A 16,872-nucleotide genomic window follows, 5' to 3' on the forward strand; every position below is an offset into this window, starting at 1 on the left:
AAAATTAAATTCATGATAAGTAATTTATCCTAAACTTATGATCTGTGTTTTTTTCAACTTATGCAAAAACAAATCTTGAGAAAAAAAATACAGTATGCGATAGTTAATAATTATTAAGAGCCTGTTCTTTCATATTTATGAATACATTTTACCACATTGCAGTTGTTTTTTTAATGAAAACTCACCATAATCATTCATTGAATTCTACACATGTGGTGATACCTTATTACACCAGGATGTTAATAAAATCAATGCTGGCTATTCTCAGAATAAAGTACTTATATCCACAGTTTCAAATTGCATAAGTCAAATGGTGTCCACTTTATCGTCTTCTCAAAACATTAAATTACTGTTCTGGATGCTCAGAATGCATCTGAGCTTATCTAGAACCGTGGCTTCAGGGGCCTAAAGCCGCCCCAGACCCCCGGCCTGCGGGCTCGACTTTGTCTCCCCCCAATTTCTCGTTCTAAATTGCGCCCTTGGGCACCATGTGCTGCACCTGGCACTGTTCCTGCTCATAAGACACTGGCGTGTGCACGAACTCGCAGCGGGTTGGTGCATGCCTGCTCGTCGGCACAAGTTTCGTGTGCTAATTTGGAACTGTTTCGCACTGTTTTGCCGTTTTTGTCCAAACACCAGCCAAACTTCACACTATGTGTGAAGGGTAAAATCTATTAATGTGTGAAAATCTATTAATCTGTTTGTCTGTTTCACACACTTTTTTTTCCTCTTATTGCACATTTTATTTTACTTACATATTTCTTTTGCACATTTTTTTACTGTGAATTATTCAGCATAGTGTATTTATACGTGCTGTACAGAGAGAATGCAGCTCAAACCAAAGTCAAATTCCTCGGTGGATACTTGGCAAATAAAAGCTATTCTGATTTTGATTATTCCAGAGGTTTAAAAAGTACACCAAAAGACAAAAAAAAGCAAGTGGCTCCAATCCAGTCGGAGGCTACGAGAGGAGGAGTCAATGGACACAGCCGCTGTCACTCAAGAACCACACCCATAATTATACAGATTTTGTTTAATGTCTTAAACTAAGAAGTTCGAAAACAAATTCACCCACGGTACAGTTGTCACGGAGGAAGAAACTATCTACAGAGACCAAAATTTTTTTGTGCCACGCTGTATTTTGCTCTAAAGTTGAAAGTTTTTAAAATGGGCTCCTGTGAGAATGTGAATGAAGTGCACCACTTTGGAAACCTATGCACCACTGAAAGGATCACCATGTGACATTGTGGCAAACCAGTGACAAAATCTATGGATATAGTGGACCAGGGATGGCAGGGAACCTGGAGAGGCCGCAAGAGGTCAGCTGAAGGAGACTTGGAGACTTACATTTGGCAAAATGGAACAAAACCCAACAAACTCTCAAATGTCTTAGTCAAGGTGGGCCACAAAAATCTTTGCTAAAAATTTTGCGGTACAAACCTACCCCAGGATGGCAGACAAGATAAGAGAATTTTATCCACACATTATCACAACACTTAAAAGATGTGTTTGGCACTGAGGATAATCAGCAATGAAACGGTACACATCTTAAGTTGGGCATCAGTATGGAGTCGTTGTTAGATTTTTTTTCCATTTCAAAATTCTCCATACATTCTCCATTGGGGACAGGTCAAGACTGCAGGTGGGCCCTCTTCTTCTGCAACCATGACAGACTCTAGCTTTTGGACTTGTTGCTGATAACAGTCTGAATAGTTATTTTTGTCTTTGGTCTGGACCACAAGACGTCCATTTCTTCCAAAAAAGATATGGGCTACTAATTTGTCTCACTACAGTATACATTTCCACTGTGTGATGGTCCAACTCAGCTACTACAATATTGCAGAAGTCAAACATCAACATTAACTTAATGTCAGGTTTGGGACCCAATGAATGGAGTCAACTGTGGCAAGCAGTTTAGATGACAAAAGGTCTATTTACATGATGTAGGTGGTAAATGTGAGCACAGCCATAGAAGCACAGGAAGAGCAGACACCGGTTGTCAGGAGGCAAGCCAGGAGTGAAGAAGCCTGGACCAGGTGGAAACAGCGGGAGTGATGGTGGCAAGACACTGAGGGCAAAAGAGACACAAAGTTAATAAGAGTTCAACGAGTAACTAGAAAATCAAATCAAATCATTTATTTATATAGCGCCAATCACAACAAACAGTTGCCCCAAGGTGCTAATTACAGAAAAGACAAGACAAGAACAAACTGAGCATATAATCAACAACACTGAGTCCAAGTTACCGCAGGAGGAGCCGTAGACGCTGGTGAGTGGAGTGGAAAGTTTGGGTTCAAATGCAGCAGGGGTGATTTCTTGCAGCTGTTACAGCTTCCACAGGTTTGCCCAATAAACTCCATGCCAGACATGGGGAAGAGAGAGAGCACAGCAGCGGCACAGCAAAACAACACTTAAGTGACTTTTTTTGCACATATTAGTTTTACATGGTATTTGTGAATGTAACTTGAAGAGTGGCCAAGTGGCCTCTGTGTGGTGTGTCTATGACTTTGATATGGAGAAACTTCGGAGAGCTGACATTTGCCGTGTGGTATGCTTTGGGTCAAGAATGAGTGCTGCGAAAACAGAAAGGTGATAGGACTAATATTTTGGAGAAACTACAGATATTGAGGGTTCGGGGTTCTAAATGTTTGTGGTTTATGTAGTTTAACGTATTGTTAGTGTTATTGATTTATTGTGTTTTGTAGTTCAATTGGTTTAGTTAGTTTAGTTGCATGTCATGTTGCTGTTACCATGAGTGAGAAGTGTGGTGCGTCTGATGTTTTCCACCACCATCTCTGTTTGTAGGTGTGGAAAATGAAAGCACCTGCTCGATACAGAATGCAGAAAAGGCATAAAGCTCTGGCTTGGTTTTCAATCTTCTGTGCAGCTTACCACAATATCTTCAAAGAGAAGAGGCATCTGTGTACACGTGTGCATTTGTATAACTTCAATCATGGGCAAACTGGGAAGAGCTGACATTTGCCGTTTGGTATGCTTATGTAATTTGGATTAAACGGAACATTGATAGGACTATTTTTGGAGAAACTGCAGATATTAGCGAACACTGAACAATGGACGTTGATAATACATTTTGGACTGACAAGCCATTCCAGCAGGGGTGGTAAATCATCTATATATTAAGTGTGCATTTTATTAGTAAGTTCTATGTAAGTCCATAATATAATTGTATTCATTAAAAATACATGGATGACACAAGAAAGTAAAAACACTTATTTCCATTGTGGCACATTTCAATAATAAAATAGAAGTAACAACAACAACACAATAATAATGTGTATATGATAACAATAACCTAAACAAGTTATACATTAACCAGTAAATCAACATTAAGAAATTACATAATTAACAGAAAATAAAAACTGTTGAGGTCTGTGGTTCTTAAAACTTCTAGACTCACACTCCATTCCAACATATTACAGAAAGTTTGCATAACTTATTACCAGCCTTGAAAAAATGTCAGCTACCTATTTTAGAAACGCTACCATTAAGACAGAAATTCTCATAAATGGAACCGCTGTTGAATCAGTCAGTACTGTGCCGTTACATAAACATTTCTCACAATATGTAGCAATATTATAACTACAACCCCAATTCCAATGAATTTAGGATGTTGTGTAAAATGTAAATAAAAACAGAATACAATGATTTGCAAATCCTCGTCAACCTACTCAATTGAATACACCACAAAGACAAGATATTTAATGTTCAAACTGATAAACTTTATTGTTTTTGTGCAATATTTGCTCATTTTGAAATGGATACCTGCACACCATTTCAAAAAGTTGGGACAGGGGTATGTTACCACTGTGTTACATCACCTTTCCTTCTAAAACACTCAATAAGCGTTTGGGAACTGAGGACACTAATTGTGAGTATAAATGATCCTCATGATTGGGTATAAAAGGAGCATCTCCAAAAGGCTCAGCCATTCACAAGCAAGATGGGGTGAGGATCACGACTTTGTGAACAACTGTGTGAAAAAATAGTCCAACAGTTTAAGAACAATGTTTCTCAATGTTCAATTGCAAGGAATTTAGGGATTCCATCATCTACAGTCCATAATATAATCAGAAGATTCAGAGAATCTGGAGAACTTTCTACACGTAAGCGGCAAGGCTGAAAACCAACACTGAATGCCCGTCACCTTCGATCCCTCAGGCAGCACTGCATTAAAAACCAACATTGTGTAAAGGATCTTACCACGTGGGCTCAGGAACACTTCAGAAAACCACTGTCAGTTAACACAGTTCGTCACTACATCTACAAGTGCAAGTTAAACTCTACCATGCAAAGCGAAAGCCATACATCAACAACATCCAAAAAAGCTGCTGCCTTCTCTGGGCCCAAGCTCATTGAAATGGACAGATGCAAAGTGGAAAAGTGTGCTGTGATGAGTCCACATTTCAAATCGTTTTTGGAAATCATCGACGTCATGTCCTCCAGACAAAAGAGTAAAAAGGCCATCCAGACTGTACCAGCGCAAAGTTCTAAAGCCAGCATCTGGATGGTATGGGGGTATGCTATGCCCATGGCATGGGCAGCTTACACATCTGTGATGGCACCATCAGTGCTGAAAGGTACATCCGGGTTTTGGAGCAACACATGCTGCCATCCAAGCAATGTCTTTTTCAGGGACGTCCCTAGAGGTGGGCAATACCGGGAATTTTGGTATTGATCCGATACCAAGTAAATACAGGCCCAGTATCACCGATATCAATACTGATACCGATAATTTTCATATTTAAGCTTCATAGATCCAAAGGATCCAAAAGATCTTTGGATTATGTTTTAAGAGCAGAAGTTGTGCAAATCAAAGAATATTTGTTGATCACTCTCTCTGCATTTGCAGGTATTGAAACAAATTTAACTCCATAGGAACTTAGCTTTGAGTTAGTGGAAGTTAGCATGCATGCTAACGTCTGCAAAATGTCAAATTACTCCAGAGGTGTTATCAGGTTACAAAAACAGAGTTTTAAGTTTAGAAGTGTTATTTCTCATTAGCTTTTACATAATATATGACAAAAATGATACATTTACATACAACGAAATGGAGTTTTGCAGCTAGCTACCAGCCTGTGATATCACCATGATACCATCCAGAAAATGTCTTGTAATTAGTATAGAGTTGTTATTAGGTTCCCAAAAACAGTGTTTTCAGTTTTAGAAGTGTTTATGTCTTCCTTTGTTTTACATATTATATGAGAAATATGTATATAAACACACAAATGAAGTGATTTTGCAGAGACCAGCCACTGATGTTACAGTGCAGCTCTACTCTGATTGGCTGTGATGCCCGCCACTCAAAAACACAACAGGCTGAAACAGAATGTGACTTTTAAACCTCTTAAAATACCTCATGAAATAGGTCAAGGTTAACCATCTTAGAACATGTCCCAAGGTTTGTATCCCAGAATGTTCCCTGTCAATTTGAAGACCCTGGCAGTAATAAGACTGGACTTGCGGTGAGCACAGACAGACGGATGGATAGACGGACAAAAAACTTTGCAATACCTGATGGCCATATTTGATGGCCTTGGGTAAAAATAACTTGTATAGCCCCAGAATAATTATCTTTCCACCATTAAATCATCTTTCACTCCGGCTGAAGTGGTGTCAACATAAATTCACTCTCACAATGAACATCAGATTTTTTCTCCACCTGTTTTGTTGGAACCTGTGCTTGTTAACACAGCACCACATGCTAGTTTTTGAGCTTGACTTTGAAGATGTCCCACGACTCAGGAATCAGATCTGTGTTGAAGAGCAGCAACATGAGATAGGAGAAGAACAAAGTGACAAAAATGGTGGTCAAAATGCAGATAGTCCCGCACAGGAGCACGTTGGACATATATACCATCCTCAAGAGTGCAAACCTGGGAAATGGAGGACAATTGGCAGCCCAATTGATGGCTCCCCCTCAACAGTCTCAACAACAAACCAACCAAAAAACCCATATGGAGCCGTAGCCATTGGAGATGCGAAAGAAAAGGACACAGACGAGCTGAGGGAACATGATGGTGTATGTGATGTCTGAGCCCAGGATCCAGAAAACCATGATGCTGTTGTGGAGGAAGGTTCAACGCTGTCCCAGCCAAACCCACCAACACAGTTGTCACACGGATCACCCACTGCAGCTCCCTTTGTGATGCCTGGAAGGATTGAAGAGACAACAACAGAACTGGAATACTGAATATTTTAATTTTTTTCCCCTCACATTTTGAGTTGTTTCATTCTTGTAGAATATCCTCAGGATTTCTGTGTCCTCACTCTGGGGTTCCAGGGACTTGCTGGCAACTGTCATAAGTAACACTAACAGGTGTACATAGTGTCTTGTCCAAAACACAGACAGTAGCCTGAGTTGGAGTCAAACCCAGGTTTACAGATTACAGGTGAGCTCCTAACCACTGAACTACAACCCCTGGCAAAAATTATGGAATCAACGGCCTCGGAGGATGTTCATTCAGTTGTGTAATTTTGTAGAAAAAAAGCAGATCACAGACATGACACAAAACTAAAGTCATTTCAAATGGCAACTTTCTGGCTTTAAGAAAACACTATAAGAAATCAGGAAAAAAAATTGTGGCAGTCAGTAACGGTTACTTTTTTAGACCAAGCCGAGGGAAAAAAAATATGGAATCACTCAATTCTGAGGAAAAAATTATGGAATCACCCCTGTACATTTTCATCCCCAAACTAACACCTGCATCAAATCAGATCTGCTCGTTAGTCTGCATCTAAAAGGAGTGATCACACCTTGGAGAGCTGTTGCACCAAGTGGACTGACATGAATCATGGCTCCAACACGAGAGATGTCAATTGAAACAAAGGAGAGGATTATCAAACTCTAAAAGAGGGTAAATCATCACGCAATGTTTGCAAAAGATGTTAGTTGTTCACAGTCAGCTGTCTAAACTCTGGACCAAATACAACATGGGAAGGTTGTTAAAGGCAACATACTGGTAGACCAAGGAGACATCAAAGTGTCAAGACAGAAAACTTAAAGCAATATGTCTCAAAAATCGAAAATGCACAACAAAACAAATGAGGACTGAATGGGAGGAAACTGGAGTCAACGTCTGTGACCGAACTGTAAGAAACCGCCTGAAGGAAATAGGATTTACATACAGAAAAGCTAAACCAAAGCCATCATTAAACACCTGAACAGAAAAACAAGGTTACAATGGGCTAAGGAAAAGCAATCGTGGACTGTGGATGACTGATGAAAGTCATATTCAGCGATGAATCTCGAATCTGCTTTGGGCAAGGTGATGATGCTGGAACTTTTGTTTGGTGCCGTTCCAATGAGATTTATAAAGATGACTGCCTGAAGAGAACATGTAAATTTCCACAGTCATTGATGATATGGGGCTGCATGTCAGGTAAAGGCACTGGGGAGATGGCTGTCATTACATCATCAATAAATGCACAAGTTTACTTTGATATTTTGGACACTTTTCTTATCCCATCAATTGAAAGGATGTTTGGGGATGATTGAAATCATTTTCAAGATGATAATGCATCTTGCCATAGAGCGAAAACTGTGAAAACATTCCTTGCAAAAAGACACATAGGTCAATGTCATGGCCTGCAAATAGTCCAGATCTTAATCCAATTGAAAATCTTTGGTGGAAGTTGAAGAAAATGGTCCATGACAAGGCTCCAACCCTGCAAAGCTGATCTGGCAACAGCAATCAGAGAAAGTTGGAGCCAGATTGATGAAGAGTACTGTTTGTCACTCATTAAGTCCATGCCTCAGAGACTGCAAGCTGTTATAAAAGCCAGAGGTGGTGCAACAAAATACTAGTGATGTGTTGGAGCGTTCTTTTGTTTTTTCATGATTCCATAATTTTTTTCCTCAGAATTGAGTGATTCCATATTTTTTTCCCTCTGCTTGGTCTAAAAAAGTAACCGTTACTGACTGCCACAATTTTCTTTCCTGATTTCTTATAGTGTTTCTTAAAGCCAGAAAGTTGCCATTTGAAATGACTTTAGTTTTGCGTCATGTCTGTGATCTGTTTTTTTTCTACAAAATTAAACAACTGAATGAACATCCTCCGAGGCCGGTGATTCCATAATTTTTGCCAGGGTTGTACTAATGCTTGTTTGGATACAAGGTCAGACAGATTTGACAAAAATACAAGTTTGGATGTGAATGTATTACCTTCTAACTATGGGCAACAGTGCTACCTCTAGACCACTATAGAAATTTATTGTTCAAACTGCTTTTCCTCAAGTGATGGTTTGTCAATAGGGTGTTTGTCAGTATTTAGGGGTCAGAGGGGTGGAGCGCCACCCCTCTGAAATTTGAGGAAAATCTACATAACACAGCAATAATTGTCATAATGTTATATTCAAAATGGAAATAAGCATTTACTTTTTACCATAAAATGGTAGCTTGTCAGCACCTGTCATCATATAATTGAAGGGGTTTCACAATGTATTGATTAATAACTATGATGTTTTGAATACCTCGTTTATTAACACAGGAGCACCAGTCTAACAGCAGTCAACACCAAGCCTTGAACTTGTGCCCAGCACAACCTGGGCCTGATTTCATAAAGTAGTCTAACCTTTAGTCTGTTAAACTTACATAGTTTAGATTTGTCAAAAGCTTTTGACTCTGTGAACCATATTTTACTCAAAGAGAGGTTGACCCACATTGGACTATCTAAAGAGGCGGTTGGGTGGATTTTGGATGGAGCAGCTCTCATTTCTAGAAATCTGGCCATTTTCTTAAATCCTCCAAACCGTGACTATCCAGGGTTGGGACCAGGAAGCAGAGTTGTAGTCTTACACACCTCTCTGCAGCTTCTCTCCCCCTGCCATCCCCTCATTACCCCATCCCCATAGAGACGGTGCCTGCTCCCAGACTACCAATAACCAGCAAAAATCTATTTAAGCATAAAAATTCAAAAAGAAAAAATAATATAGCACCTTCACTGCACCACAGACTAAAACAGTTAAATGTGGTCTATTAAACATTAGGTCTCTCTCTTCTAAGTCCCTGTTGGTAAATGATATAATAATTGATCAACATATTGATTTATTCTGCCTTACAGAAACCTGGTTACAGCAGGATGAATATGTTAGTTTAAATGAGTCAACACCCCCGAGTCACACTAACTGTCAGAATGCTCGTAGCACGGGCCGGGGCAGAGGATTAGCAGCAATCTTCCATTCCAGCTTATTAATTAATCAAAAACCCAGACAGAGCTTTAATTCATTTGAAAGCTTGACTCTTAGTCTTGTCCATCCAAATTGGAAGTCCCAAAAACCAGTTTTATTTGTTATTATCTATCGTCCACCTGGTCGTTACTGTGAGTTTCTCTGTGAATTTTCAGACCTTTTGTCTGACTTAGTGCATAGCTCAGATAAGATAATTATAGTGGGCGATTTTAACATCCACACAGATGCCGAGAATGACAGCCTCAACACTGCATTTAATCTATTATTAGACTCTATTGGCTTTGCTCAAAAAGTAAATGAGTCCACCCACCACTTTAATCATATCTTAGATCTTGTTCTGACTTATGGTATGGAAATAGAAGACTTAACAGTATTCCCTGAAAACTCCCTTCTGTCTGATCATTTCTTAATAACATTTACATTTACTCTGATGGACTACCCAGCAGTGGGGAATAAGTTTCATTACACTAGAAGTCTTTCAGAAAGCGCTGTAACTAGGTTTAAGGATATGATTCCTTCTTTATGTTCTCTAATGCCATATACGTACCAACACAGTGCAGAGTAGCTACCTAAACTCTGTAAGGGAGGTAGAGTATCTCGTCAATAGTTTTACATCCTCATTGAAGACAACTTTGGATGCTGTAGCTCCTCTGAAAAAGAGAGCTTTAAATCAGAAGTGTCTGACTCCATGGTATAACTCACAAACTCGTAGCTTAAAGCAGATAACCCGTAAGTTGGAGAGGAAATGGCGTCTCACTAATTTAGAAGATCTTCACTTAGCCTGGAAAAAGAGTCTGTTGCTCTATAAAAAAGCCCTCCGTAAAGCTAGGACATCTTTCTACTCATCACTAATTGAAGAAAATAAGAACAACCCCAGGTTTCTTTTCAGCACTGTAGCCAGGCTGAGTCAGAGCTCTATTGAGCTGAGTATTCCATTAACTTTAACTAGCTAATGACTTCATGACTTTCTTTGCTAATAAAATTTTAACTATTAGAGAAAAAATTACTCATAACCATCCCAAAGACGTATCGTTATCTTTGGCTGCTTTCAGTGATGCCGGTATTTGGTTAGACTCTTTCTCTCCGCTTGTTCTGTCTGAGTTATTTTCATTAGTTACTTCATCCAAACCATCAACATGTTTATTAAACCCCATTCCTACCAGGCTGCTCAAGGAAGCCCTACCATTATTTAATGCTTCGATCTTAAATATGATCAATCTATCTTTGTTAGTTGGCTATGTACCACAGGCTTTTAAGGTGGCAGTAATTAAACCATTACTTAAAAAGCCATCACTTGACCCAGCTATCTTAGCTAATTATAGGCCAATCTCCAACCTTCCTTTTCTCTCAAAAATTCTTGAAAGGGTAGTTGTAAAACAGCTAACTGATCATCTGCAGAGGAATGGTCTATTTGAAGAGTTTCAGTCAGGTTTTAGAATTCATCATAGTACAGAAACAGCATTAGTGAAGGTTACAAATGATCTTCTTATGGCCTCGGACAGTGGACTCATCTCTGTGCTTGTTCTGTTAGACCTCAGTGCTGCTTTTGATACTGTTGACCATAAAATTTTATTACAGAGATTAGAGCATGCCATAGGTATTAAGGCACTGCGCTGCGGTGGTTTGAATCATATTTGTCTAATAGATTACAATTTGTTCATGTAAATGGGGAATCTTCTTCACAGACTAAAGTTAATTATGGAGTTCCACAAGGTTCTGTGCTAGGACCAATTTTATTCACTTTATACATGCTTCCCTTAGGCAGTATTATTAGACGGTATTGCTTAAATTTTCATTGTTACGCAGATGATACCCAGCTTTATCTATCCATGAAGCCAGAGGACACACACCAATTAGCTAAACTGCAGGATTGTCTTACAGACATAAAGACATGGATGACCTCTAATTTCCTGCTTTTAAACTCAGATAAAACTGAAGTTATTGTACTTGGCCCCACAAATCTTAGAAACATGGTGTCTAACCAGATCCTTACTCTGGATGGCATTACCCTGACCTCTAGTAATACTGTGAGAAATCTTGGAGTCATTTTTGATCAGGATATGTCATTCAAAGCGCATATTAAACAAATATGTAGGACTGCTTTTTTGCATTTACGCAATATCTCTAAAATCAGAAAGGTCTTGTCTCAGAGTGATGCTGAAAAACTAATTCATGCATTTATTTCCTCTAGGCTGGACTATTGTAATTCATTATTATCAGGTTGTCCTAAAAGTTCCCTAAAAAGCCTTCAGTTAATTCAAAATGCTGCAGCTAGAGTACTGACGGGGACTAGAAGGAGAGAGCATATCTCACCCATATTGGCCTCTCTTCATTGGCTTCCTGTTGATTCTAGAATAGAATTTAAAATTCTTCTTCTTACTTATAAGGTTTTGAATAATCAGGTCCCATCTTATCTTAGGGACCTCGTAGTACCATATCACCCCAATAGAGCGCTTCGCTCTCAGACTGCAGGCTTACTTGTAGTTCCTAGGGTTTGTAAGAGTAGAATGGGAGGCAGAGCCTTCAGCTTTCAGGCTCCTCTCCTGTGGAACCAGCTCCCAATTCAGATCAGGGAGACAGACACCCTCCTCTACTTTTAAGATTAGGCTTAAAACTTTCCTTTTTGCTAAAGCTTATAGTTAGGGCTGGATCAGGTGACCCTGAACCATCCCTTAGTTATGCTGCTATAGACGTAGACTGCTGGGGGGTTCCCATGATGCACTGTTTCTTTCTCTTTTTGCTCTGTATGCACCACTCTGCATTTAATCATTAGTGATCGATCTCTGCTCCCCTCCACAGCATGTCTTTTTTCCTGGTTCTCTCCCTCAGCCCCAACCAGTCCCAGCAGAAGACTGCCCCTCCCTGAGCCTGGTTCTGCTGGAGGTTTCTTCCTGTTAAAAGGGAGTTTTTCCTTCCCACTGTAGCCAAGTGCTTGCTCACAGGGGGTCGTTTTGACCGTTGGGGTTTTACATAATTATTGTATGGCCTTGCCTTACAATATAAAGTGCCTTGGGGCAACTGTTTGTTGTGATTTGGCGCTATATAAAAAAATTGATTGATTGATTGATTTGTAATTATCTTACTGACCAATCCCAATGTACTAAATCTGATCAGATTTGTTCTAATATTTACCATTAACGAAAGAAGTGCCCCAGGGCTCTGTTTTGGGGCCACTCCTATTCACCATCTATGTGAACAACGTTGGCCAGGATCTCATGGACACAAAATATCATTTTTATGCTGATGACATGGTCATCTATAGTTTTGCAAAAACTCTAAATGTTAGTGTCTCTATATTACAAAACGCTTTCAACATAGTTCAGGAAAAGTTTCTAAAGCTAGACCTCTCTTTAAATGCTAATAAGATCAAATTGATGCTGTTCTCAAAAACAAAAAATCTGCTGATGAGCCCTTCAATTGTAACTCTTCAAGGGGCAGAGATCAAAAGGGTCAAATCATTTAAATATCTAGGAATTTTAATTGATGACAACCATAACTTTAAAGGACACGTTGAACAACTAATTGGGAAACTGAGACTGAAAATTGGTTTCTATTTCAGAAACAGGCTATGCTTTTCTTTTAATGCAAAAAGAAACTCGTAGCTGCAACATTTTTACCAATTTTGGACCTCATTTGACCTAATTTATATGAATGCCCCAACTCAAGTATTGAAACTATTAGACTCAGTCTACCATGCCTCTCTGAGGTTCATCACAAACTGTAAGCCTCGCACACACCACTGCGAACTTTACACACGTGTGGGCTGGCCAGCCTTGGATTCTCATAGACTCACTCATTGGGGTATGTTCATTTATAAGGGTATTCTCCGTCTGCTCCCCTCATATCTCTCTGAATATATTCAACCAAAAGTGGCTAGATTGTATTCCTTATGCTCTCAAGAATCACTGCTCCTGTCTGTACCAAGTGTCCGCACAGAAACTGGGAAGGTGGCATTTCAGTTTTCTGCCCCCACAACATGGAACAATCTACAGAAAGACTGGAAACTAAAGGAACTGGTTCCAATTGGCAATTTTAAACTTTTGCTCAATGAAATCCATGATTTGTAAATGCTTTTAAAATAGCTGTATTTTGTATGAAAATGTCTTTTATGTCTTGAAATTGTTGTGATCTATGCCGCTGTCTTGGCCAGGACTCCCTTGAAAAAGAGATTAATAATCTCAATGGGACTTTCCTGGTTAAATAAAGGTTAAATAAAATTAAAAATAGTCGATTACAGTTAGTTGCCCAACATTATTCGCCTAATCACCATTTCACATTGACTGCTAAACTTAGATTAGCCGTCCTACATTAGTCGACGATTTTCATGGGCATAGTGGCCTCACGAGTGCCGTTGCCAAGAAATGCCTCCAATGCCTGAAAGTTCTGTTTACTTCTGGTGTCGCAGACTGAACGGTCCCCCCTAAAAATCAGTCCGCCCTGCATTCTCTGCGCAAGTGTCATTTCTGAGCCTCACCAGCGAGTCACTGATTATTATCACCTTGTTTCTGCTTAAAACTGCACTCCAGTCGTCATCTGTCTAACGACAGATATCTTAAGCTTTTTGTACAACAATCATTTACACATAAATTCAGCATTATTTCATAATAAAAGATGGAGGTAGTGATCAGAGTGCCACAGCCAGACAAGCTGCTGCATTCACTGCACCTTCGTCATTTCAAAGCGTCACCAATTATTGCCTCATTTCTGCATAAAACGGCCTCGTTTCTACTGAAAAGTGACTTTAGAACGATTTAAGAGGTTTTACTTTGTCATCTGATGATTAATAATCCCATTAATCCATTTGATCGCTTTGGGTGAAGAGAATCAGTCTCAGATGAGCAGCTGTGGTCCCAAATGACATATGCACAGTGAAGGCAGGGCGGACCAATTTTTAGGGGGGTACCGTTTGGTCTGCAACACTGGTTGATCGTTGTCATGAACTATCCAGCCTTTGTTTCGTTAACTGGCTTTATCAACATTTATGGACGCATATGAACTGCAGAATAATGCTTAGCTCTTAACCTAGCAGTTCTTCTTCTACACTTCTGTCAAGTTGTGCACACAAGACTGATCAGCATAACAGTGACACCCAGTGGCTAATGTAAGAACTGTCACAAACACATCATGATAGTTGACTGCTGCAACCATTGTCAAAAGCAGCAGAAGCTCCCAATTGGATGAATACACGGAAATGGGTGATATTTAAGTCTCGACTAAAATAAGATTAGCCTCCTCTGTACCAGGCTAAAAACTTTAGTCGGGTAACACAGAACTTTAGCCGACTAAGCGCTTTGTGCAGCGACTAACGTCAAAAGATTAGTCAATTAAGTGAGTTTAGTTGACTAAACAAGATTAGAGTGCTTCATTAAAGCAGGCCCTGATACTTCTCTCTGATTGGCCGCCTTAATTTTGCCTTTGGGGCGCACAGATCTGCGACCCAGACGCTCCCATTTTTTTATTGACAGCGAATTGTATTGTTTTAGTGTTTCTTTTCCTCATGTGACTGGACAACGCTGTCAATCACAGACATGTCATTGCAGCAGCAGGTAATTTACTCATGCGCAATGATCGCACGTGCCAGTTGGTGGCGGTAATGCACGTCTTGGTTTGCAAACCACCAACTGTCCCACTGACCTGGTCCCCCCTCGCATTTTTAAGGAGGTTTGGGAGACCATTGGCTCTTTTGTCAGAGAAATTATTAATAGTAGTCTATCTTGTGGAATTGTGCCTTCCTTTTGTAAAAAAGCTATTGTGGAGCCACTGATCAAAAAAACGGGTTTGGATCCCACGGCCTTTTCAATTTATCGACCCATCTCTAAGTTACCGCTTGTGTCGAAAATTTTAGAGAAATGTGTCTTTGCACAGTTGCAGCCTTTTTTAGATAGAAATGGCACATTGGATCCATTTCAATCAGGGTACAAAGCATTTCACAGCACTGAGTCTGCACTTTTAAAGGTTTATAATGATCTCCTTTTAACAACTCATTCTGGCAGTTCAGCCATTTTAGTGCTTTTAGACCTCACTGCAGCTTTTGACAGTCGACCACACAATTCTTTTAAACCACCTGAGAGACTGTGTGGGTGTCAGGGGGACTGTTCTGGAGTGGTTTAGGTCCTACCTGTCGGAGAGGTCTTTCTCCGTCAGGCTGGGAGACTCCACCTCATCTTCAGCCCCTCTTCATTGTGGAGTCCTCCTGGGTTCTATCCTGGGACCCATCCTCTTTGTTCTTTATCTCCTCCCACTCAGAGATTTTTAAAAAACATGACGTGGCCTACCACTTTTATGCTGAAGATTGTCAAATCTACATGCCTATCATTAAAAACAGCCTTTGCCCCCTGACACCCCTACTCGACTGTCTGTGTGACGTCAGGGCTTGGTTGTCACAGAATTTTTTGAAACTTAATGAGGGCAAGACAGAGGTTTTGTTTGGAAGTACCCTCGTTGACTTGGGACCTCTCAAGGATTTTGTACGTCCCAAAGTCACCAGCCTTGGTGTCACCATAGACAGCGATTCTAAATTTGATAAACAAATCAATGGTGTTTTGAAATCGTGCTTTTATCATCTTCGTCTTTTATCAAAGGTAAAACCGTTTTTATCTTTTAACCTTTTTGAACAAGTTGTGCACTCTTTTATTTCAAGTCGAATGGACTACTGTAATGCACTTTATTTCAGCATCAGCCAACGGGCTCTTTCCCGTTTGCAGTTAGTCCAGAACGCTGCAGTGCGACTTTTAACAGGGGCCTGGAAGCATGAGCACATAACCCCAATTCTTGCATCTTTGCACCGGCTTCCTATTCATTTTAGATTTGATTTTTAAGATTTTATTGTTTGTTTTTAAAGCTTTGAATGGAATGGCCCCTCAATACATTGCTGACCTCCTACAAATTTACTCTCCGGCGCGTGCTCTGAGGTCTGAGGGCCATTTCCAGCTCGTGGTACCCAAGACGAGACTTAAAACCAGGGGTGACAGGGCTTTCTTTGTGGCTGACCCCAGACTTTGGAAAGCTCTGCCCCTCCATGTCCAAACAGCCCCCACAGTGGAGTGTTTTAAAGTGGATATGAAACCTAAAAAAATGACGTAAAACTGATGTAAATATCAAAATATACATACAGTATAGTAAGTTGAAAGTGGTTTTAATCATTATCACTGAGAAATAAAGTTTGTACAGCTTCTCAAAAATGTGTTTCTTGGAAAGCGAGCTGGCAGCGTTCCATCAGCGGTCACATAATGCCGTGACGTCAGTGTGTAGAGTCCCATCTTTGTCTGTTAGATTGACAACAGCAACAGATGGACCTCAGCATGGACAGTGATGAGATTGAGAACATTTCTGACTCCTCTTCAAGTGTGGATTATTTCTGTGAGGAAATCGAGACTGACTCGGATCCTGAGGCTGTCGCAGCAGTGATTAGACCCTACAGATTGGAGCCGTATCTTTCGGACGAACATTCAAACCAGGAGCATTCTGGCAGCGAAAGTAATGCCGACGGTGCTTATGGCTGAGCCAAAGCAGAGGCAAGAGAGGGTGCCAATTCCAATGGATTTTGAAAGGCTGCAGAATACGGAATGGTAAGGGAGGCTTTGATTTTTGTTGCTGCTGTTTATAACACTACAATTATAGCATTTTCGATTCTAGCGTCTGTTTACTGCCTTTGTTTTTTTTTCC

The 16,872-nt window shown here is 40.1% G+C and overlaps 1 protein-coding gene across 1 annotated transcript in view; it reads right to left on the minus strand.

Moving 5' to 3' along the window:
* The window catches only part of LOC117520622 (high-affinity choline transporter 1-like), a 115,678-nt gene that overhangs the window by 40,621 nt on the left and 58,185 nt on the right, over window positions 1-16,872 (minus strand). The window contains exons 8-9 of the mRNA XM_034181933.1: window positions 6,105-6,170; window position 4,239 (exon numbers count right to left, since the gene is read on the minus strand). Of these exons, the coding sequence (XP_034037824.1) occupies window position 4,239; window positions 6,105-6,170 (67 nt within the window). The remainder of the gene's footprint in view (window positions 1-4,238; window positions 4,240-6,104; window positions 6,171-16,872) is intronic.

The sequence above is a fragment of the Thalassophryne amazonica genome, chromosome 11 (assembly GCF_902500255.1).
Source record: "Thalassophryne amazonica chromosome 11, fThaAma1.1, whole genome shotgun sequence".
Lineage (NCBI taxonomy): Eukaryota > Metazoa > Chordata > Actinopteri > Batrachoidiformes > Batrachoididae > Thalassophryne > Thalassophryne amazonica.